Genomic DNA, 22574 nt, shown 5'->3' with positions numbered 1-22574 from the left:
GTACTGCAAAAAAAAAAAAGAATGAAACTGAGTTATTTGTAGTGAGGTGGATGGACCTAGAATCTGTCATACAGAGTGAAATAAGTCAGAAAGAGAAAAACAAATACCGTATGCTAACGCATATATATGGAATTTTAAAAAGCGGTACTGGTGAACCTAGTGATAGGGCAGGAATAAAGACGCAGATGTAGAGAATGGACTTGAGGACACAGTGTGGGAAGGGGAAGCTGGGAGGAAGTGAGAGGGTAGCATTGACATATATACACTACCAAATGTAAAATAGTTAGCTAGTGGGAAGCTGCTGCATAGCACAGGGAGATCAGCTCGGTGCTTTGTGACCACCTAGAGGGGTGGGATAGGGAGGGTGGGAGGGAGGCTCAAGAGGGAGGGGATATGGGGATATATGTATACATATAGCTGATTCATTTCATTGTACAGCAGAAACTACCACAACATTGTAAAGCAATTATACTCCAATAAAGGTGTGAAAAAATTAAAAAGTAATAAAAACATCACTTTATGTTAGGTGAATTTCACCTTGAAAAAAAAACAAAAAATATTGTTTACAAAACAGATAGTCAATCCATAGGCTGTGGTTTGCCCAGTCTTGCTTTAAAACATCTCTTCAATGTGGCACATATATACAATGGAATATTACATCTCTTCACAAAACCCAGAGCTGAATTTTAAAATGTAGGCATATACAAAGCATGGAAACAACCTAAATGTCCATCGACAGATGAACTGATAAAGAAGAAGTGGTACATATATACAATGGAATACTACTCAGTCATAAAAAGGAATGAAATAATCCATTTGCAGCAACATGGATATGACTAGAGATTATCATACTAAGCGAAGTAAGTCAGAGAAAGACAAATACCATATGATATCACTTATATGTGGAATCTAAAATATGGGACAAATAACCTATCTACAAAACAGAAACAGACTCACAGACATAGGGAACAGACTTGTGGTTGCCAAGGGGGATGGGGGTGGGGGAGGGGAGGACTGGGAGTTTGGGATTAGCAAATGTAAACTGTTATATATAGGATGAATAAACAAGGTCCTACTGTATAGCACTGGGAACTATATTCAGTATCCTGTGATAAATCATAATGGAAAAGAATATTTTAAAAAAGAACGTCTCAGGACTTCCCTGGCGTTCCAGTGGTTAAGACTCCGCACTACCACTGCAGGGTGCACAGGTTCAATCCCTGGTCAGGGAAATAGGATCCCACATGCCATAAGGTGTGGTCAAAAAAAAAGAGAATGTCTCTATGTGTATAACTGAGTCACTTTGCTGTACAGCAGAGATTGGCACGACATTGTAAATCAACTATATTTCAATTTAAAAAATTAAATTTAAAAAAAATGTAGGCATATAAAATCTTATCTCAGAGACCTGCACACAAGTTTTTATTATTATTATCAGGGTCTTCATTATTATTATCATTACTGTTACCAAAATGAATGTTATTAACTCTGATCTTGGCCCCAAGCCCAGCCCTGCCCCGCCCCAAGTTCCTTTTCCTCTGGCCTCTGGCCTCGATCCCAGGTTCACTTCAGATCCAAAGCCCAGGGTTCTGTCTCTCTGTGCCAATGCTACCTCCATTAGAGATGACCCCAGGCCCTGGGTACTCTTATGAGACCCCTGGTCTGTCTGCAGCCTGGAGGGGCCTTGGCATATCCTGGCAGTGGGCCTCATGAAGTGGGAGGGAAGCAGGGGTGGGGAATGACTCATCATGGGAATCCCAGCCTTTGTGCTGCCTCCCAGGCCCAGCCAAGACCAGGTGCGCTGGTGTGTGGGTGTCTGCATGTGTGTGTTTCAGAGCCTAACCTCAAATTGACCCCACATCCTCAATCAGGTCTATGGTGTACTCAACAGTCACTCCCTGCTACCCATCTGGTCCCTGACCTGTGGTGGGCATTTCTGGACATCCCAAGAGAATTCAACATCTCCTAGTCTGGGGGAGATGGAACCAGACAGAGAAACTCTAGACCTTGTATGGACAGGTCTGGGTCAAAGGTAGGAATCCCGGGCTAGGGAGCCAGAATGGGAGAAGTGGGGAGCCAGGGGTAATCAAGGAGCCTTCCTGAAGGAAGGGTCCTACCCAAGAAGGTCACAAATCCCAGATAGACCCTGAGGGAAATGTTGGCTGGCCATGACATGTCCCTGACTCCAATACAACCCAGCTCCTACCACAAACTTCAGGCTTTAAACGGGTATCAAGGCTGCCCATCTGGCTGGCCCAAGAATTACTGGGTGTGAAGTTGCTCTGTAGCCAGTCTGCAAACACTTGCCCAGCATGAAGAGGTATAATTACGCTGACCCTGACCTAGCCACAGGATAGTGAAAACATGCACTGGGCTTGGAGTCTTCCTCAGGTTCTAGCTATGTGACCTTGCACAAGTTACTTAACATCTCTGAGCTCACCCTCCTGCTGGGTAAAATGAGCATAAATTGGCAGTTAAATAAAATTGTAAGGGTCTCTCCACAGCCACAATCAGTGGGAGAATCAGAGGGACAAACCCAAGGTCCATGATGCCACATCAGGGTCATTCCCAGACCAAGCAGACATTAGGTGAGGATCTCATGTGACGGTTACCCCGCAACATCCTGGGGGCTACCCCCTGGTGGATGTAGGGCCTGGATGAAGTTAAGGCAAGGGAGGCACAAGGACAGGATCAGAATTCCTGATTTTTCCTTTCACTTCTGGCTCCAAGATGTCCAAGCACAGCACTGCCCCTGACCCTGTCTTTATTAAAATGTTGATATTTTGTTCATCATGGATTTTTTTTGCATTTCTTTTAGTCTTTTAAAGCATTGTGCTAGAATATTATTTATCTTGATGCTGAGATTTTCGGCACCACCTTAAAGTTTACACCCTCACTCTCCTCACGCTAGTCCTGCACCGGATGGACACACAGCCCACATCTTCCACATGGTTCTGTCAGGCAGAGCCCCTGACCCCAAATCCTCAGAAACTGGGACATGGAGGAGGAGATTTCCTCAGAATCTCCTGGGGAGCAGCCTCTATTCATCCTCCTCTCTTAGCATCTAACTCTGTGAGCCCCTACTGTGTGTCCAGCTTTGTGCTAGGCCATGCTGAGTGCCCAGAAAGAGGACACTCAATATCTAAGCAGGTCCCCTGGGGAATCCCAGGCCTGGCTTAGCCTGGGCACTCCCAGGCCCGCCCAAGGCCCGCCCTGTGCTGAGTGCCCAGCCTGGTGGGTCTCCTGGAAATTCCCCAGGCTAGTTTCGAGATGGGAGGCCAACAGTGAAGTAATTTACACGGCAGCCCCAGCCATGATGAGCCCATCCCACCCGATGCTGGATAAAGAGGAGGAGGGCTCTCTTCAGCAGGACTTGGCCACAGGCACCAGAGGAAGAGGGAGGACCCCTCACTGCCAACCCAGGTGAGCCCAGAAGTCCGCTCCGGGGACAAAGCCAGGGTCCCAAACACCCCAGCCCAATTCCTGCTCTCAGCTACCTCTGGTAGCTTGGGATCCGGAGCTGGAATGAGATGAGAGATGACATCTTCAGGTCCCCCTACGCTACTTCAACAAAAACAATCCTCGGCCCCTGCACTCATCCTCTGCCTGAGGCTAAAGTGCTGGCATCAAAGAAAGCAGAGGCAGCGCCGAGTTCAGGCCTCTCCTTCTCTCCTCACCCTCATCACAGCCAGTCTTACCAGTCGGGCAGGCACCTGAGAGTCCCCTCTGGTGGCCAGAAGCAGCTACAGAACGATCACCATAGGAAGGGTGGATTGCTGCATTAGCCTCAGTTTACCACTCCTGGGGAATGGGCAGAGTTTGCTGGAATCTGAGCTACCTAGTTTCCAGGCCACTCCTGCAATGCGCTTGGCTTACTGACCATTGACCTCACCCTGGGAGGAACAGGATAGGATGGGGGAAGCCCCTGAGACCCATATGACGTTGAGCCAGGGCACTCTGTACCCACGCCACCACTGCCTCCCGCCCACAGCTCTGCAAGTGGCAGCCGTGTCATTCACCGCTGGACTTTGACAGTAGCCAAAGGCACTCTCAGTTCTCCATGCTTGTCTCCTTCCAGCTCTGCCAAAGTCTCCACTGAGGTAAACTGGATACTTCCCCTGGAAACTGGAAGCCCACAATGGTGGTCCAGGCTATCCTATGGATCCTGTACGGATTGCTGCTGCAGCCGGAGCCAGGCACAGGTAGGTCAAAAGGCAGAGGCCTGAGGCCAGGACTCTTATTTCAGCAGAAGTATACTGCTGCCCCTCTGTGTCCAGCCCTGTACAGGGTGAGGCTAGATCCAGGAGGCCCCAGTCTCAAGGAACCTCCAGTCTGGGAACACAGATGCTCCCAGCCCCATAGGATCAGGGCAAGGGCTGGGGGAAGAAACTGGGGCCAAAAGAGCAAAAATCAGGAAGGCTTCCTGCAGGAGGGGACATAGATCTAGGACAGGAAGAAGAATTTTACTTGGTGGTGAAGCAGGAAAGGACATTTTAGGCAGAAAGAAGAACAAAGCTAGAGAGGAATCACTGAGTGAACTGTCTGGAGAAGAACCTGAATTCCAGCAGTCAGCAGAGTGTAAGGATTAAGACTTCCTGTGTTCAAATCCTGCCTCTGCCACTTCCTAGCTATGTGATCTTAGGTAGATAATTTAACCTCTCCACGTTCATAGGGTCCTTGCGAAGATTAACTGGGTTGTTATATAAGTCACCTAGAATGGTGCCTGGCACATAGTAAAGGTTTAATTATTCAACAACCCACCCCAGCTCTGAGTCCCAGACTTCTAAGTTCCAAGTTCAGCCATAGACATTTCTCCCACAAGGCACAGGCCCACCCTCCCCTGGACATCCTTTGAGACACCTTTCCCTCTAAAATTCCCCAAACTCCAATCCATCATGAAAAACGGTCCATCTTTCCCTCAAAATATCTGGAGACTCTGCCCACTCTTGTCCATCACAGCGTCACCATCCTGGCTTCAGCCACCTTCATTGCTTACCTCCAAACTCTCTCCCCTTCTCTACTCTGGTCCCCCCAAAATCTATTCTCCACACAGCACTCAAAGGAGCAATCAGAATTCCAACCTGGCCATGTATCTCCCCTGCTCATGAACCTGCCATGGCTCCCCAGTGCTCGCTGATAGTCTAAGCTCCTTAACTTGTTGTCTGTGCCTCAGTTTCCTCACCTACACAAGGACAATGTCAGACATCATAAGATTGTCCAACGAAGGCAGGGGGCATTGAGAAGATGTAGAAACGGCAGGGGGAGGCTCAGTAACAGGTGGTGCTGGGCTGCTGGGCTAATACCATCCCTCCTCCTTCAGCGACCCTGCCCCTGCTCATGGACTCTGTCATCCAGGCACTGGCTGAGCTCGAGCAGAAGGCACCAGCCACCGAGGCTGGCCACACTGCCTCTTCATGGCTGCTGTCAGCCCAGGACTCTTGTGCCCACAACCCTCTCCAACACTTCTTGCTGGAGGAGCAGAGTCTCAAGACCACCATGCTGGATCCTCCTTCACTGAGCCCAGAGCTTCAAGGCCTGACCATGGAGGTGGCGAGACATGGTGTGTGGGACGGGAAGGAATGCGGGGTGGTGCTGGCACCCGATGGCTCAACCGTGGCTGTGGAGCCTCTTCTGGCAGGGCTGGAGGCAGGGCTGCAGGGGAACAGGGTCGTAAACCTGCCCTTAGACAGCACGGGCACCCCTCCGGACGCTGGCGTCACCTTTCCTGACTTTGGAGCCACGGTTCCTGATGTAAGAGCCACCTCCCCAGGACTCAGGGATACCTCTTCAGATGTCACCTGGGCAGATGTCGGAGCTGTGTCTCCAAACGTTAGAGCCACAGATCTAGATGTCCAAGTCACCTCTCCAGATGTCCAAGCCTCCTCAGCAGATACCAAAGCCAAGTTCCCAACCACTGTGGACAGCCTCCTAGTGGTCACCCTGGCCAGAGACCTGGGCCTGAACTTCCTCCAGGGCCCTCAGACCTGGAGCCATTCACTGGGAACTGAGGGTTGCTGGGACCAGCTCTCTCTTCCCCGGACCTTCACGCTCCTGGACCCTGAAGCATCAACCCTCACCACGGCCTTCCTCAATGGTGCCCTGGATGGGGCCCTCCTTGGAGACTACCTGAGCCGGTCCCCTGAGCCCCGGCCACCCCTCAGCCACCTGCTGAGCCAGTACTACGGAGCCGGGGTAGCAGGAGACCCAGGATTTCGCAGCAACTTCCGACGGCAGAACGGAGCTGCTCTGACTCCAACTCCCATTCTGACCCAGCAGGTATGGGGGGCCCTCATCCTGCTGCAGAGGCTGGAGCCAGCACACCCTCAACTTCAGGGTATGAGCCAAGAACAGCTGGCACAGGTGGCCACCCATGCTACCAAGGAGTTCACTGAGGCCTTCCTAGGTGAGAAGGGCCCCCACCCCCTGTAATGCTCCTTCTCATATATACAGACATTCTCAGTGCCCCACAGGTCAGGAGGATCTAGGACTGGGGGATTCCAGAGGGGTAAATAAGGGCTTTGGCTGGGAGGCCAACAGGACTAGGATGCTGGTAGATTTAGTTAAGTTAGATCCCAATGGGGGCCAGTGTGGTGTGAGACTGAACTGTCCCCAAATCTGGGAAGAGACTGAAGGGATGATCCTTATATGCGCTCTTAGTGTGGGAGGAGGCGGCAGGCAGAGAAACGCTTGCTTACTCCCGTGCTGGACTCTCTTCCTCTCAGGGTGTCCAGCCATCCACCCACGTTGCCGCTGGGTCGCGGCCCCGTACCAGGGCCGCCCGAAGCCACTGCAGCTGCCGCTCGGGTTCTTGTATGTACACCACACATACGTGCCCGCGTCACCCTGCACGGACTTTGAGCGCTGCGCCGCCGACATGCGCTCTATGCAGCGCTTCCACCAGTATACTCGCGGCTGGGACGACATAGGCTACAGGTGGGCGGCAACCTGCAAGTCGCTGGCAGGGCGGACCAAGTGGTGGTGCAGTGTAGAGCCTGGGGGCGCAGAGCCTGACTGAGGGGGGCGGGGTTTGGACCTGAGCCAAGCTGGCAAGGAGTTTAGGGTGGGTGGAGCCAGTGTGGAGAGGGGAGCGGCCTAGACTAGGATCCGGGCCTTAACATGGAGCAGAAATAGCTCAACAGTGGATTCCTGAGTTTGGGGTGGGAACTAGGAAAGGAGTCCGGACTTGGGAGAGGAGCAGGACCTGTGGTAGCGGCTGAGTCTGGGACGGGGCAGTGATGGGATATGACCTAAGACAGAAAAGGGCTCTGAATTGGGCAGGAGTTGGACTTGAGACAATGGGGAGGGAGCTGGGTAGAAAGAGATGAGGCCAATGTTGGGGGTAGATCCAGAGAAACGGGACGGTTTCTGGGGTGGCATTAGGTCGGGGAGTGGGACACGGCTGGACGGGGTAGAGTCAGCGCGACCGGGCGGGACTTGGGGTGGCGGCGGCCCTTGGCACAGGTGCGGAAACTGGGGTAGAGGGCCAGATGAGAGACGGGGCCTCACGCCAAGTGGTGCATGCTTCCTTCTCTCCTCGCAGTTTCGTGGTGGGCTCAGACGGCTACGTGTACGAGGGCCGCGGCTGGCACTGGGTGGGTGCGCACACACTCGGCCACAACTCCCGCGGCTTCGGCGTGGCCTTGATAGGCAACTACACTGCGGACCGGCCCGCAGAGGCCGCGCTGCGCGCGGTGCGCGACGAGCTCCCGCGCTGCGCTGTGCGCGCCGGCTTCCTGCGGCCAGACTACGCGCTGCTCGGCCACCGCCAGCTCGTGCGCACTGACTGCCCGGGCGACGGGCTCTTCAACCAGCTGCGCACCTGGCCGCACTTCGACAAGGTGAGTCCCCGACGCCTGCACTACCTCGGCCTGAGGCCCATCTGTCCACACAAGCTCAGCACGGCCCCTGATCCCTGCCTGCTTGCCTAAACTCAGCAGGCCCCTCACTCCTTCCTGTAACCCTGTGCCCACACAGCCTCAGTCAGGACCCTGAACCCCCTTGCAGCTCGTCTGTTCAGGCAATCTAGACTCAGACTCCAGTCATTCTGCTTGCAATATAGCCTACCCACTCTGCCACTCTGTCTGCACAACCTCATCCCAGCCACCCAAACTTGCCCTCATCCTTGCCCCCACCCAAAGCCCCGCCCCCACCCATCCACACAACACTGACCCAGACTGTGACCCTCTACAGAAAACCCTTTTACCTGCACAGCTTCTGTCCAGCCCCTAACCTAGTATTGCAATCCTCTGCTCAGACAATCTCAGAGTCTCAGAGAGACAATCCTGAGGATGCTTGCTAGCCCCAGCCTTCCTGACCCTTGACGACAACTCTTACGCTGGAGCAATCCAGGCCCAGTCAGCACAACCTCAGCCTGATGGCTGCACCCCAACCTCTGATCATGATCACAAAAACACCTCTATAACATCCCTGTGCTATCTAGCTGTACCTTCAAGCTACCACTCCGTTTCATTTGGCTGGCCTGCCGTTGGCATTGTACCTGCCCCCTCACTTTGGGCCCCTGTCCTCTTACCATCTAGGGTGCCACCATGAGGAAGGCAGACCCAGCCCCACGACCCCTCACCCACCCCACCGCCAAACCTCACACTCCCTTGTCTTTTTTAGAACGTGAAACCAAGAACTGCCAGGAGGGCCTCTAGGTGATCCAGTAGGGGGCCACCTCCAACGATCCTGCTAGCCACAGACCTCCAATAAAGAGACCATGGGAAGAAAGCCTGTGTCCATGCATCATCTGCGTTTGCACATTCTGTCTTAGTTTAGGGTTGCCCAGAAGCAGACCCTGGGACAAGAATCCTTGTCGATAAGTAGTCGTCTGAGCAGTGATCCCAGGACATGGCAGCTGGGGAATAAGGAAGCGACACAGGGAAGGGAAGGCAGCTGGGAAAGGGTGCTTTATCAGGCATGTGGGTATGGGAGGCACGTGGAGCTCAATCCCACCAGGGACCTTTGGGGGACAGTGTAGGTCACACACCGCAGAGTCATCCCACTCAAAGGGCAAGGCAGCTGGAGTACTGATCCTCCAACTTCCATAGTCATTGGCTGAGGGCTGCTCCCAGGGCAGTGTTAATGTGTTGGCACTCTGGGACTGCTTGTTGCACGGGCAGTGTGGACTCCACCTGTCAGAGAAAGTCCTCCAGCAAAAATGCAGGGAGTTGGGAGTGGGGCCCGTATGCAGTGAAGTGGTACAGGCTCAGAGATACGGTGGAACACAGGGAGACTCTACCTGTATGTGCAGTGAGTGGACTGAGTGTGGTAAGAATGAGGTGGGCATAGCTAAGGTATGTGCACCCGCAAGAACATGTCCAGCACCAGGAAAAGGATTTTTGACCCTCGCTGAAGACCCTCTTCCTCAGGACAGGTTATAGAATGTTCAAGGCCCAGTGCGAAATGAAAAATGCAGGCCCTGTCCAAAAAGTTAAATCAAGCGCAATGCAGAGCCCTTCTGAGCCCGGTGACTGCACAGGTCACATGCTCGTGAAGGCCGTCCTACCCATCCCACCCTGTGAATTCCGGTCACGCTTGCCTTTGCACAAGCCGTCCCTTCTACCTGGCGTGTTCTTCCCATGACCAGCTCCTCCTCATGCTCAGCCCTCCTGGATTTTTCCAGCTCAAAGTGCATCACTTCTGCTCAGCCTCTACTCTGTCTATTTGCTTCCAAGTCTTCACCAGCTAGAAATGTCCTGCCTTCATGTTCAAGATTTGTCTCTCTTGCTGTACTGTGAGCTCCAGGAAGGCAGGAACCCAGTTTATTTTGTTCCTTGTAGCTTTTCCAGTACCCAGCACATAGTAGGCATTCAGGAAACATTTGCTGAATAAACAAAGTGTCCCATTATAAACCTTCTGAAACTGATGTTATCATCTTGTACAAATCAGGAAACCAAGGCTCTGAGAGAGGAAATGACTTGCCTGAGGTCACACAGTGAGAGAAGGACCAGCTGGCACTCAAACCCACTCTGGGGCCAGCGGGCCAGGATTCTACTGACTCTCAAGTTATCTCACTTATTACTCAGAACAGCATGTGGCCACCTCTTTTTTCAAGTAAATACTTATTGTGGTATCATAGAGATATAAGAAAGGGCACCAAAATGTGTGGTTAATGAATTTTCACAACAGAACATACCCATGTCATCAACACCCAGCTCAAGAAATAGAACAGGTTAAATTTATATTATGTGAATTTCACCTCAATTAAAAAAAAAAAAAAAACCCACCATGATCAGCTACCAGAAGCCTCCGTTGTGCTTCCCCACCTCCCCAGTCTCTGGCCCTTCCAAAGGAAACCAATATCCTGAATTGTTAAACAGAGTTTTGCCTGCTTTGGAACTCCATATAAATGGAAACACACAGCGTTTACTCTTCATTGTTTGGGTTTTTTTGCTCAACATTGTGATTCATCTGAGTTCGAGCCTTCTTATTGATACATAATATCCCACTATGTAAAGAGACCACAATTTATTCATTCTACAGTACATGCACACTTGGGTTGTTTTCCGTTTGGCGCTATCATGAATAGCGCTGGTGGGCATGTCTATTGGGTGTATACCTAGCAGTGGAACTGCTGGGTCAGAGGAGAAGGGTGTGGTCAATGTTCATAGGTCACAACAGTTTTCCAGCTTGGATGAATCAGTCTACACTCTGACCAGCAGTGGATGAGAGTTCCAGCATTTAGTCAGCATGTGCCCGTTTTGCAGAGGAGGCCACTGAGGCTCAGAGAGGGGCATGTGCTGCCTCCTGGTCAGTGAGAGATTCTGAGTCCTGCTCTGTCACCTCCTCTCCTCTTGCATCCTGCCCTCACTGTGCCCTCCCAGCTTGGCTGTGGGGTGGGGTGGGACAGACAGGGTCACGTGGAGTTGCGTTCAGCGGGAGGAAGCCAGGCAGGGTGCAGACGGCTGCTGATTCTGGGGCTGGTCAGGAAATCAAGGTAAGAGAGGGAGTGCATATGGCCCCCAAGGGGGTTCCCTGGGGGCAGAGCTGAGAGTAGGGAGGGGGCCAAGATGAAGACAACGTGTGGGCAGACACTGGGCAGAATTGTCACCCTATCATCCCCCAGGAGAATCTCTGCCATGGACCCACCTTCGCCGAGCCTGGCCTCCCAAACCCAGCCAGCAGCCCCATCGCCGCTAACCTCCTACCACTGGCACTCAGGAGGTTGTGGGGAGAAGGGGGCTGGAGGGTTCCGCTGGGGCCGCCTTGCAGGATGGGGGAGGGCGCTGAGCCACCAGGAGCCCACAGTCAGCAGCCAGCCGGCCCCTCGCTCGCTGTTTCGTCGTGTCCTCTCTGCGCCCCACAAGGAGTCGCGCTCGAGCCGCCTCCGAATATCCAAGACCCTCTGGGGAAGGCATAAGAGCCCACCGCTGGAGTCAGAACCAGAGCCAGAGACCTCAGGTACACGGCTCCCCCACCCAGGCTGGGAGGCCCAGATGCTTGGGTTTTGTCTGCCTCCGGAGCATCAGCCTTACAGACACAGGAAGTTGTGGGGAGTGCAAAAGCCCGACAGGAAGTGGCTGGGGCCCGGCTGGCTGCCCTCTTCTCTCTCTCCCCCTTACCCAGGGCCTGGGCATGGTGGGAGTGGCTAGGGACCTGTGAGCTGGGGGTCCAGCCCTGGGAAGGGACAGGGAATAGACTGATGGTAGCACGGTCCAGATGCCAAATGGCTCTTGGCCCCAGTAGGTCTCTCCTCACATTCAATGGCCCAGGCTTATTCTCTCCTGCCTGGATACCCATCTCTGCTGCCTCCTGCTCTCCTGCCCTCCAGCCTCCATGTCTTAGTTTCTTCACTTCCTTGAGCCTCAGCTTCCCCATAAGTTAAATGGGAATCATGATTCCTACCTTGAAGGATATATTATTTCATTCGTTCATTCATTCATTCAGACAGAGGTCTGTGAGCATTTACTACGTTCTAGGCCTGCCCTGATTTAGACACTGAGGACACAGCAGTGAACAGAACAGACGAAACTGCCTGCCCTGTGGAGCTCATAGTGTAGTGGGCGTGACAGACAGCAAACAAACAAGAAAATGACAGATGGGGCTAAGTGTCACACAGAGGGATCTAGAAGAGTAAAGGATATCATGAGGACTGGAGCTCATGAATGTAACGCTGGTCTAGGACTCAGCACATTTTATGTGATCCGTTAACAAGTGGCGGTCATCATTTATTCCCCCGGTGGTAAAACAATGGGACAGACAGGTAACCTGGGCGGCCTGATCCAGCCCTCCTATCCCGGAAGCTCATCTGATTCTCATCATTCATATTCCCACTTTGCAGAGGCATCCCTTCAGCCCCCTCCACGGTATCAGGTATTGCCCACGCCATAGGATCCAGTGAGAGCTCTCTAACAAGCAGACCGGCTCCTCCCCTACTCAAACACCTCCCATGGCTCCTCATACCTCCAGGATAAAACCCCAGCTCTTCTAACTGACACCCAAAGCCCCGCACTAACCTCTTCCTGAACCTTCCCCTCCAGCCTCCAAGCCCTCCAAGCCCTTCTCACCCCTCCCTTTATTTCCCTGGGCCAGGCCATGTGCCACCTCCCAGGCTTTGCTCAAGCCATTCATGCCACGATCTCCTCCATCTTTGTCAAAACCCAATCTGTTATTCAGGACCCATTGCAGGGGACTTCCCTGGTGGTCCAGTGGTTAAGACTCCACGCTTCCACTGCAGGGGGCTCAGGTTCTATCCCTAGCTGGGGAACTAAGATCCCACATGCCACGCAGCATGGCCAAAAAATTAGAGAGAAAAAAAAAAAAGACCCATTGTAAACTTACTCTCTCTGGGAGGCCTTCCTACTGCACCTCTCCCAACCCTGCCCTTCTTCTGTTCCTTTCTCAAACTTTGAACACTTTTCCCCTTACACTTGTTATTTATGTAAGGAACCAAGGCTGCTGTCCTGTTTTTTAACCTCTTGGACCTGCCCACTGTCTTGCTTAAGAGAAGAATGCTTGTATGTACCCGACCCTTGAGTATGGGCTCTGTTAGTGCCAGCCAGGCCTTGGAACAAAGGCTTAGTTTCCTTGAAGGAAACTATGAAAAGGAAAGAAGGAAAATTAGCAAGTAACGTTATTTCCATTTTCAGTGCATTTCTCGCAGTGAGATCAGACCACCACAAGGCTGAACCCTCTCGGAAGATCTGTTGCGACCTTTATCTTTGTTCTTTATTTATCATGCATTTAAAATGAGATGCAGAAGCATTTAACATACTATGTAAATATGGACCTCTTAAAATTAAACTTTCATTGGAAATGCTTTCAATTCAGCAACATCTTAGCTATTTGTTAGTTCTTTGTGTTGTCTTATCAAAGTTTAATGGATACAGTTCCATAGTTGTTGATGTGTTTGTGTGTGTGTTCGATTTGTGTAAAGATGGTACTAAGTCAATTAAAAAAGAGAGAGAGAAGAATGCTTGTATCCGAAGCCCAGCTCAGTGACTCACAAGCTGTGTGACCCTGGGCAAGTCACTCAATTTCTATGTGTTTTCAGTTTCCTCCTTGGTAAAATGGGTGTTTTAATAGCCCATCAAATGGCTTTTGGAGGATTAAATGAGAGGTGTGTGAAGCAGTAAACACAGTACGCGGGGCACATAGTCGGTGGGGCTGTGTCCACCACCCATCACCACCCATGGTTAGTGGGGACAAGGCCCGGAGAGGGGTGGAGGCTTGTCCAACACCTGACATGGCTGCTGGGTGGGTTGGGAAGAGGGGGCACTTAGGAGGCAACCCTTGATGAGCCTTGGTGAGTGGAGAGGTTGTTCTGAGGGAGAAGAAAGGACTCCCACGTCCCCAGCACCTCCTCCTCTACCCAGAGCCTGAGCCGGAGCTGGAGCCCCCTGCCCCACAGATCCCAGAGGCCCCCGCACCCGACGTGCCCATCTGGAACATCGGGGCCTTCACCCTATTTGATGGGAGGCTGGTGCTGCTTGGGGGTGAGGAGGAGGTAAGAGGGGACACCTGGGCAAGGGGAGGGAAGGAGAGGAAGGAAGAGAGACAGAACAGTGGTAACGGCGGGGGATGAGGGGGCATAACAGAAAGGCGTCTGCCTCTCCCTCTGTCTGTCTGCCTGCCTCTCCTTTCTGACCACCCACCCTTTTTGGGGGACAGCGTCCTTGCAGGCCCCGGGTGGGGAGCGCTAGTTCCGAGGGCAGCATCCAGGTGGCCTTGGGGAACCTCAGGGATCCAGGTAAGCTTGAGAGATGGGGGCTGGGGATTTGGGAGCCTCTCAGGGTGGGGCAGAATCCACGACGATCCCACCCCCCCAACTTCCACCCCTGACCACCCACAGATCGGATCTCTGGAAAGACCGAGCCAGAGGCCGCTGGCCCCAACGAGGTCCACAACATTCGGGTAAGTGGCGGGGTGGAGGGGAGAGCAAAGACTTTCCGACCTTCAGAGGTGAAAGGGGGACTCTTCCTGGGTGATCTTAGGCAGGTCACTGACCCTCTCAGGATCATAGTGTCCATATCTGTCAAATGGAGCCAGAAAGAGAAGCTCCTTCTTGGGGCTGTTTATGAAAAGTCCATAGGGAATGTAGGAAAGCATATGATTGGTGCTTTAGAAATGGGAGCTGTTGATTGCCTTTAATATTCCTGCTAATATAGCCTGAGGTTGTGATCCCTCGAGACCAACAGATCTTCCAGGACACCCTGGGGGGAAGGGAGCTGAGGAGGGAACACAGGGTTGTGCCCAGCTGACATCCCCCTCCCCACAGGGGCTGCTCAAGCGGCTGAAAGAGAAGAAAAAGGCCAAATCGGAGCTAGGAGCCAATGCTTCCCAGGATGGGTAAGGGTCTCTGAGGAGCTGGAGGGGCTGGGATCCAACATTGCCCCTCCCCCTCCTCCTGCCTATAATTCTGACTTTCACCAAATATCCCCTGTGGCCCTCTGTGTCCTGCCCCATGTTGGGCAATGCTGGGGCCACTGAAAGACCCTTAGCATTGAGCCAGCCCTCTGTTGAATGGTGGGGGCAGAGTCTGACACAATAACTAAAACTGCAGCTGAGTCAACACCTTGGTCTGGGAGTGTCAGGGAAGGGACACTTGAGCTGAGATCTGAAGGATAGATGGAAGTTAACTAGGCCGAAAGGGTCAGGAAAAGCATTCCAGGCAGAGGGAACAGCAAGTGCAAAGGTCAAGAGGATGGATGAAGTGACAAAAACAAGGCCAGTGTGACTGTGGAGTTCAGAGAGTGAATTAAGTGTCAAAAGGAGGATTCAAGTCCAATTTAGGTTCAAGTCCCTCCTGGCTTCCACCCTTCAGGCTGTAAGGGGTAGTTGGGGTGGGGGAGGGGTAGTGGGTAGGAATGACAGCTTGTTCATGTGCGCCTTCACCAGACCCCCCAGTGCTCTGGGCTCTCGGGAATCGCTGGCCAAGCTTTCGGAACTGGACCTGGGCGCCGAGCGGGACGTGCGGGTCTGGCCACTGCACCCCAGCCTCCTGGAGGAGCCCCACTGCTTCCAGGTACGTGCAGGCAACTCTCCGCCTCGCCTGACCCTTTGGCTGCACCCTTGGTCTCAACCGCACGCTGGATGCCCCTCCTCAACAGGTAACGTGGGCGGGAGGGAGCCGCTGCTTCTCCTGTCGCTCGGCTGCTGAGAGAGACCGCTGGATAGAGGACATCCGTCGCCACTTCCAGCCTAGTCAGGTCGGTAGTGCGCAAGGTCGGACCTGGAGACCCCTCCCACAGCCCGGGCCCCGCCCCTTCCACCCACCCCAAATCCCACTCGCCCCAAAACCTTGCCCCTTGGACACACCTGCCCCCCTACACTTTTGCAGCCACTCCGAGATCCTCCCCCCCAACTTGCATCTATTACCAGCCCTTGCACAGCTCGGATTGTATTCAATCCGAGCCCTATTTGCACCCCAGGCAGTCTCCAAGTCCCCACCCCGCGGCTACTCCTCCATGCCCTAGAGCCCTGATCTCTCCGGGAGAGCCCAGAAAAGCTAGAGGGTTTCCGCATAGCCGTCTTGGGCACCCCCGTGGCCTCACTGTCTTCCCCCAGGGGCCCAGTGACCCCCTGGGAGCACGGGCCCCGTTCTTCACCTCTGGTGTCCGATGTGGAGCACAGACGCCACGCCCCCGCCCCTACTCCGGTCCGCAGGACAACATTGAGCGGGAAGAGACGTGGCTGAGCGTGTGGGTGCACGAAGTGAAGGGGCTGCCCCGGGCGGCGGCGGGGGCGCCGGGAGTGCGCGCGGAGCTGTGGCTGGACGGCGCACTGCTGGCTCGCACAACTCCGAGGGCTGGCCCGGGCCAGCTCTTCTGGGCGGAACGCTTCCACTTTGAGGCGCTGCCGCCCGCGCGTCGCCTGTCGTTGCGGCTACGCGGAGCGGGCCCGGGGGACGCGGTGCTGGGCCGCGTGGCCTTGGCGCTGGAAGAGTTAGGCGTCCCCCGCGCGCCCGCCGCGGGCCTGGAGCGCTGGTTCCCGCTTCTCGGGGCGCCAGCGGGCGCGGCGCTGCGGGCACGAATCCGGGCGCGGCGCCTGCGCGTGCTGCCCTCTGAACGCTACAAGGAGCTGGCTGAGTTCCTCACTTTCCACTACGCGCGCCTCTGCGGGGCGCTCGAGCTCGCGCTGTCCGCTCAGGCCAAGGAAGAGCTGGCGGCTGCCATGGTGCGCGTGCTGCGGGCCACCGGCCGGGCTCAGGTGCGGCGCTGCGACGGGACGAACCCGGGTGACCAGGGGCTGACCGATCGCGCGCTCCGGGGGGGAGTTGGTGGGGACAATACCAGAGTGGCACTTTCGAGGGGCTGGGCAGCTTGAGGGGCGGGGTCTGAGCTGAGCCTCTGCACTGCGAGGCCCAAGTTTGCGCTTGGAGGGGTGGAGGTTCCGGCCTGTTAAGAGCCCCAGCAGCGAGGGCTGGGCCTGGGCAGCAGCTATGAGGAGTGGGCCTGTGCCCCAGGGGTGAGGGACCCGCCAAGGGCAGGGATTCCCCCTGACTCAGTCTGCGCCCAACGCATCGTAACCCCACTATGCCCAGGCACTGGTGACAGACCTGGGCACCGCGGAGCTGGCACGCAGTGGAGGCCGTGAGGCTCTTCTGTTCCGGGAAAACACATTGGCCACCAAGGCCATCGATGAGTACATGAAGCTGGTAGCACAGGATTACCTCCAAAAGACACTGGGTAAGCAGAGTGGGGCAGGGGTCAGAGGCCTAGCTGAGCCGGCTAGGACACCCCAGGGGAGATCTGAGAATCCTTGAGTAACTTGGATTCTGGTAGTGGGTGGTGCCCTGGGGATGCTCAGATCCTAGAAGGAATCAGGGGTTCCCCAAGATTTTAGGTGCCTCCAGAGTAATTTGGAGATAGAATTGGAGGCTGGGTGCTGTGGGTTGTGGTGGTCATGGGCTGGCCCCTCTCTGGCTGTGCTGGACTGCAGGACAGGTCGTGCGGCGTCTCTGTGCCTCCACTGAGGACTGTGAGGTGAACCCCAGCAAGTGCCCGGCCTCAGAGCTGCCCCAGCACCAGATCAGACTGCGAAACAGCTGCAAGGAGGTCTTTGAGAGCATCATCCACTCTTACGAGTGAGAATCAGGGCCCCAGAACCCGAGCCTAACCCTGCCTCTTAGCCACTGTGCTAACCCTGACTCCCAATTAGGGTTTCCAGATAAAATACACGATGCCCAGTTAAATGTGATACCATATTTGGGACATGCTTACACTAAAAAAAGTGTTCATTTTTAAAATCTGAAATTCAGGTTTAACTGTTTATCCTAAAGTTTTATTTGCTAAATTTGGCAACCCATTCCCAATATCATGCTACCTAACCCCAAGTAACCTGGGACCAAATTCTTTGTCTTCTAAACTACAGGTGACCCCATACCCTAATTCCATGCCACCTGACCCTAAGTCCATGCCACCTGACCCCAATTAACATAGGATCTCACTCCTATGACCTCTGATTCCAGTAATGGCATACCCCCAATTCCATGATCCCTGACCTTAAGTAACACTGTGTCCCAAATCCCATGTAACTGGGATTCCTAGGATTCTAATTCCTTGACCTCTGACCCTAGGTTAACCTGTATGCCTAACCCCATGCCATCTAGGATATCGATCTCATGATTTCTGAACCTAGGTGACCCTGTAACCCCAATCCCATCCTATTTCATGTCATGTCTGGCACCCCAATTTCATGTCCAGTCATAGCTACATCCCAAGCTCATGGCCTCCATCCTCATGTGAACCTGTATCCCCAAATCTAAGATTACTGACCCCAGAAGTCACCACGATAACTACACCACAAACAAACCCTGACCCTAAATGGACCTATAACCCCAAGCATCATTATCCCCAATGTCTTCAATCCTGACCCAGAATGCCGGTGTCTCCTGACACCTGACCGTAGCACTTTGATCATCCATGAACTTTATGCCCATATCCTCCCACTCTGACCATTGTCTTTTCTGCCCCAGCTGGTTCCCAGCAGAGCTGGGCACTGTGTTCTCAGGCTGGCGAGAAGCATGCAAGGCACGTGGCTCTGAGGCACTGGGGTACCGACTAGTTTGTGCCTCTCTCTTCCTGCGGCTCCTGTGTCCTGCCATTCTTTCACCCAGCCTCTTTGGCCTAGCGCCAGAGCACCCGGCACCTGGCCCAGCCCGCACCCTCACGCTGATCGCCAAGGTCATCCAGAACCTCGCCAACCATGCTCCGTAAGTCCTGGGAGGCTGGGAGGCCATGCTGGGGCCGTGGGGGTAGCAGATGCCTGACCTGACCCACCCAGTTGGGCCTCGATCTAGGTTTGGTGAGAAGGAGGCCTACATGAGCTTCATGAATAGCTTCCTGGAGGATCATGGACCTGCCATGCAACGCTTCCTGGACCAGGTGGCCATGGTGGATGTGCACACAGCACCCAGTGGTTACCAGGGCAGCAGTGACCTGGCCCTCCAGCTGGCAGTCCTGCATGCCCAGCTTTGTACCATCTTTGCTGAACTTGACCAGGTGTGGCCTGAGCCCAAAGCCCAGAATATGAGGTAGGGAGGCAAGAGAGTAGGGAGCCTCTGGTCCTGGAGAGCTTGCTCAGCATCCTCCCTGCATTGCTTTACCAGGCAACCCGTGACAGCCTGGAACCACTGCCCACCATCCTGAGTGCCATCGAGGAGGGCCGACCTGTACCTGTGTCTGTGCCAATGCGTCTCGCACCACCTCCAGCCCAGGTCCATTCCAGGTAACCTACCTGCCTCAAGTCTGATCCAGTTCTGATGGGTAGGAGCAGGGGAAGGGCCAAAGGCATCACAGGGTCAAACTGTGGTCAGAGATGAAGATAGGATCATGTCAGGGGTCAGAGACAACAGGGTCATGTTGGGGTCAGTGTCAGAAGCAGTGTAGGATGGAGGTCAGAGGCTGGAGACAGGATCATCTCAGGGGTCAGGGAGAGGCTCACAGTACAGTCAGAGGGCGGGCACAGGGTCAGATTGGAATCTGAGGTGGGGATTAAGCATTGCAGAGATCAGGGAGAGGTCACGTCTGGGGTCAGAGAGAAAGTGACATTGTGGTCAGCAATGAGGGGCAGGTTTCAGTGAGAGGTTGTGGATAGGGTCAAATCAGGGGTCAGAGTGGGTCAGATGGATGTTGAGACACATCATCAAGGGTCAGGGACAGGTTCATATTGCAAACAGGTCGGGCCCAGGGTCAGATGGGGTCAAGGGTTATGGGCAGAGTCATTTTGGAGGTCAGAAGTCAGGGACTATGTTCTTTCAGGAGGCTGAGACAGGGTGAGTTTAAGGTCAGAGGCTGGGAACAAGACGGAGTCAGATTGGGAAGGAAGAGGGTACAGTTGTGAGCAGAGGCCAAGCTCAGGCAAACTGGAAGCAGAGGTTACAGAGAGGTTCAAGCCAAGGGTAACACTGTGTCAGAGTTCAGGGACAAGGCTAGAAAGAAATCAGAGGTTAGATTGACGTTGTGTCAAAGGTCATAGAAGGGAGAGTATTGTCAGAAGTCCAGGACAGGATCAGAAGTCAAAATGTGATCCCTTCAGCAATAGGGTCACATAGAAGTAAAAGATCAGGGGCGGGGTTATTTCTGGTCAGAGGTAGAGATGCAGTCCGCTCAGGAACCGGTGGAGCGTCTGAGCTCCCCCATCCCACCCCCAGCATCTCTGCAGGAGAGAAGCCTGGCTTTCTGGCCCCCCGAGACCTCCCCAAGCATACCCCTCTCATCTCCAAGAGCCAGTCCCTGCGCAGCGTTCACGGCGCAGGTAGTTGGGCCCGGCCACGGCCGGACGAGGAGCAGCCCCCGCGGCTGCCTCGGCCGGTGCAGCGCACGCAGAGCGTCCCGGCTGGCCGCCCCGCTCGCCACCGCCCGTCTGCAGGGCCGCGGCCGCGACCCAAAGGCTCCCTACGCACGGGACCCGTGCCCCGCGGCCGGCCCTGGACCGGAACCTCAGCATCGCTGCCTCGGAAGCCGTCGGTTCCCTGGCAGCGCCAGCTGGACCAGCCACGGGACAGAGACCAACCGCTGGGCACCCACCGACCCATGGGCAAGGTGAGGTACAGCCCAGGTCCGCCCGCACACAGAGTGGGGAGACAGGATTGGAAAAAGACTGAAAGATGGGCAGGTCTCGGTTCAAATACCGAGCTTGCTGTGCTGTGTGACCCAGGCATAACCCAACCCTCTCTGAGCCTCAGTTTCCTCTTCTGTACAATTAGGGCACCGTTCCCCAATAGGCAGGGCGGTGAGGAGGCAGAGCACAGGGTACAGGGAGGTCAGGGTCCTTGGGGAGAAGGGGCGGGACGATGGCTCAGGTTACAGCTGCTCCCTCCCCACAGATGACGGAGCTGCAGTGCGAGGTGGCCGCCCTGCGCCAGGATCAGAAGGCGCTGTCCGGCCTCGTGGAGTCACTCGGCACCCACATCCGGGCCTTGAGCGAGCAGCAGGAGCAGCTTCGGAGCCAGCTTCAGAACCTGGCTACCAGGCTCCAAGAAGGGTAAGCCCCGCCCTTCCCACTAGCTCCGCCCCCAGGTGGGCTTTCTATTAAAGAGATCTGCTCAGGCCCCGCCTCCCAGTCAGTCCCTCCCAAATCATGCCTGTCACGGCCACGCCCCCTCTGCAAGATCCGCCCCAACACACCTAAGACCCGCCTCTTGAGCTCCACCAGCCCCAAGTCCCTGGGAGGGCCTCTCGTCCAGTCCCTCAGTCAGCTTCTCCCACACAGATTGGGACAGACCCACTATCTCTTAGTCTGGGCATTCCCCCATCCCTCTCATGACCCAGCTCAGGACTAGCCAAGACCCGCCTCCAACGGTTGGTTGGTTTGTCCTTTCATCCCATTACGGTCCAGGCTCTAATTCAGCAGCCCCTTCTTCAGACTGATCTAGGCCCCATCCCCCAGCCTGGATAAACCCCGCCTCCATTCCAAGCTTCGCCCCCGAGCCCCTGACTCTCCTACCAAGAGCTGGAGGGATGTTCCTCAGCCTCTGACGCTTTCCCTTTGCCCCTGATCCCCACAGGACCGCGAAGTTGGATCCAGAGCGCGATCCTCCAACCAATGAGGACCACAGGCTGAAAAGTCTGGTGAGACCCCTGCCCGAGCCCTGGGGCCTATCTGGGCTGGGTAAGGGAACAAGAGTTGGGCGCAACCCTCCCCCGGCTCTGAGTCCACTGCCGCTGCCTCCCCAGGAGTGCCGCCTGGCCGAGATAGAGAGTACTCAGGCCCAGCTGAGGGAGACCATTCAGAGCCTGCAGCTTCTTCCCAGGACATCGGGGTCCCAGAGCCAGCCCCTGCCCCTCAAAGCACCCTGCATCAACGGAGACACCACTTGAGCTGCCCACTCGGCCCTACGTGTTCTGGGAGCAGAGAGAAAGCGGTCTTAGGGGCCTTTCCAACCCCTGCCTCAAACCCACGTGGCCTGCAGTATGGAGTGGAGCTGTAGGTGCCAACCAGTCTGGCACTATCAGGTTGCCCAGTAAAATCTTGATTTCAGTAAAAAATTGATGGGGTTTTTTTGCGCCTAAGTGTTGCCAATCAGAAAGCAACCCCCCCCCCCATTCAGCTCTCCCAAACTCTCCCCTAACTGGAGGTCTCAGGGGAGGGGGGTGATATAGGGAGAGTCTCACCAGCTGTGTGACCTTAGGCCCTCACTCTCTCAGAGCCTTGATTTCCTCATTTGTAAAATGGATCTAAAGTCCCTTACACAGTAGAAGACCCATAGTTTAAAGTGTTCAGTAAAAGGTATTTGTCATTGTTAGGGGCAGCACTTGCTTCTCAGTGAAGCCCAGATCCCACCTCTACTAATTCCCAGATCCCAGACGAGAGCATCTCCCTAGGACCCCGAATCCCACACCGGCTCCCTCATGCAGTGAGGGCGTGGGTCTGGGAGGCAAATGAAGGAAGGGGTGGGTAGGTGTGGAGATGGTTAAGCTCTGCGAGTGGTCACTGGGAAAATGAGTGGACATTTGAATAATGGGTGGGTGGATGGGTGAGGGATAGGGTGGGTAGGACAAAAGGCAGATGAATAGGTTAGCATTTGCTGGATGTTTGGCCTGGTAGGTGATTAGTTGAGTACGTGGTTAGCTGGGATGGGTATGTCTGCCTAGAAAAGGTCTGGATGGTAATAGGAAATAAACATTTGA

General features: G+C 54.6%; 2 protein-coding genes across 3 annotated transcripts; both read left to right on the top strand.

The window, feature by feature from the left end:
* Positions 1-3263: 3263 nt before the first annotated feature.
* On the top strand, positions 3264-10782 carry PGLYRP2 (peptidoglycan recognition protein 2). The gene is made up of 6 exons (XM_033853800.2): positions 3264-3423; positions 4079-4202; positions 5321-6403; positions 6723-6933; positions 7541-7838; positions 8623-10782. Exons 2-6 carry the CDS (start codon positions 4139-4141, stop codon positions 8659-8661), a joined length of 1695 nt encoding a protein of 564 aa, XP_033709691.1. The 5' UTR covers positions 3264-3423; positions 4079-4138; the 3' UTR covers positions 8662-10782.
* A 101-nt stretch (positions 10783-10883) lies between these two features.
* On the top strand, positions 10884-22574 carry RASAL3 (RAS protein activator like 3). Of its 2 annotated transcripts, XM_033853799.2 has the most exons (18): positions 10884-10939; positions 11069-11403; positions 13818-13948; positions 14113-14191; positions 14294-14355; positions 14720-14790; positions 15340-15466; positions 15552-15650; positions 16108-16650; positions 16985-17129; positions 17383-17527; positions 18419-18655; positions 18743-18944; positions 19052-19170; positions 20096-20486; positions 20771-20928; positions 21452-21515; positions 21621-22574. In XM_033853799.2, the coding sequence occupies exons 2-18, from the start codon at positions 11082-11084 to the stop codon at positions 21762-21764; spliced, it is 3039 nt and encodes a 1012-aa protein (XP_033709690.1). In that variant the 5' UTR covers positions 10884-10939; positions 11069-11081; the 3' UTR covers positions 21765-22574. The 2 variants fall into 2 exon arrangements, with proteins under 2 accessions (XP_033709690.1, XP_033709689.1); XM_033853798.2 differs by having other exon boundaries at positions 10911-11403.

This window comes from Tursiops truncatus, chromosome 3 (genome assembly GCF_011762595.2).
Source record: "Tursiops truncatus isolate mTurTru1 chromosome 3, mTurTru1.mat.Y, whole genome shotgun sequence".
NCBI lineage: Eukaryota > Metazoa > Chordata > Mammalia > Artiodactyla > Delphinidae > Tursiops > Tursiops truncatus.
This window is presented reverse-complemented; position numbering and strand designations above follow the sequence as displayed.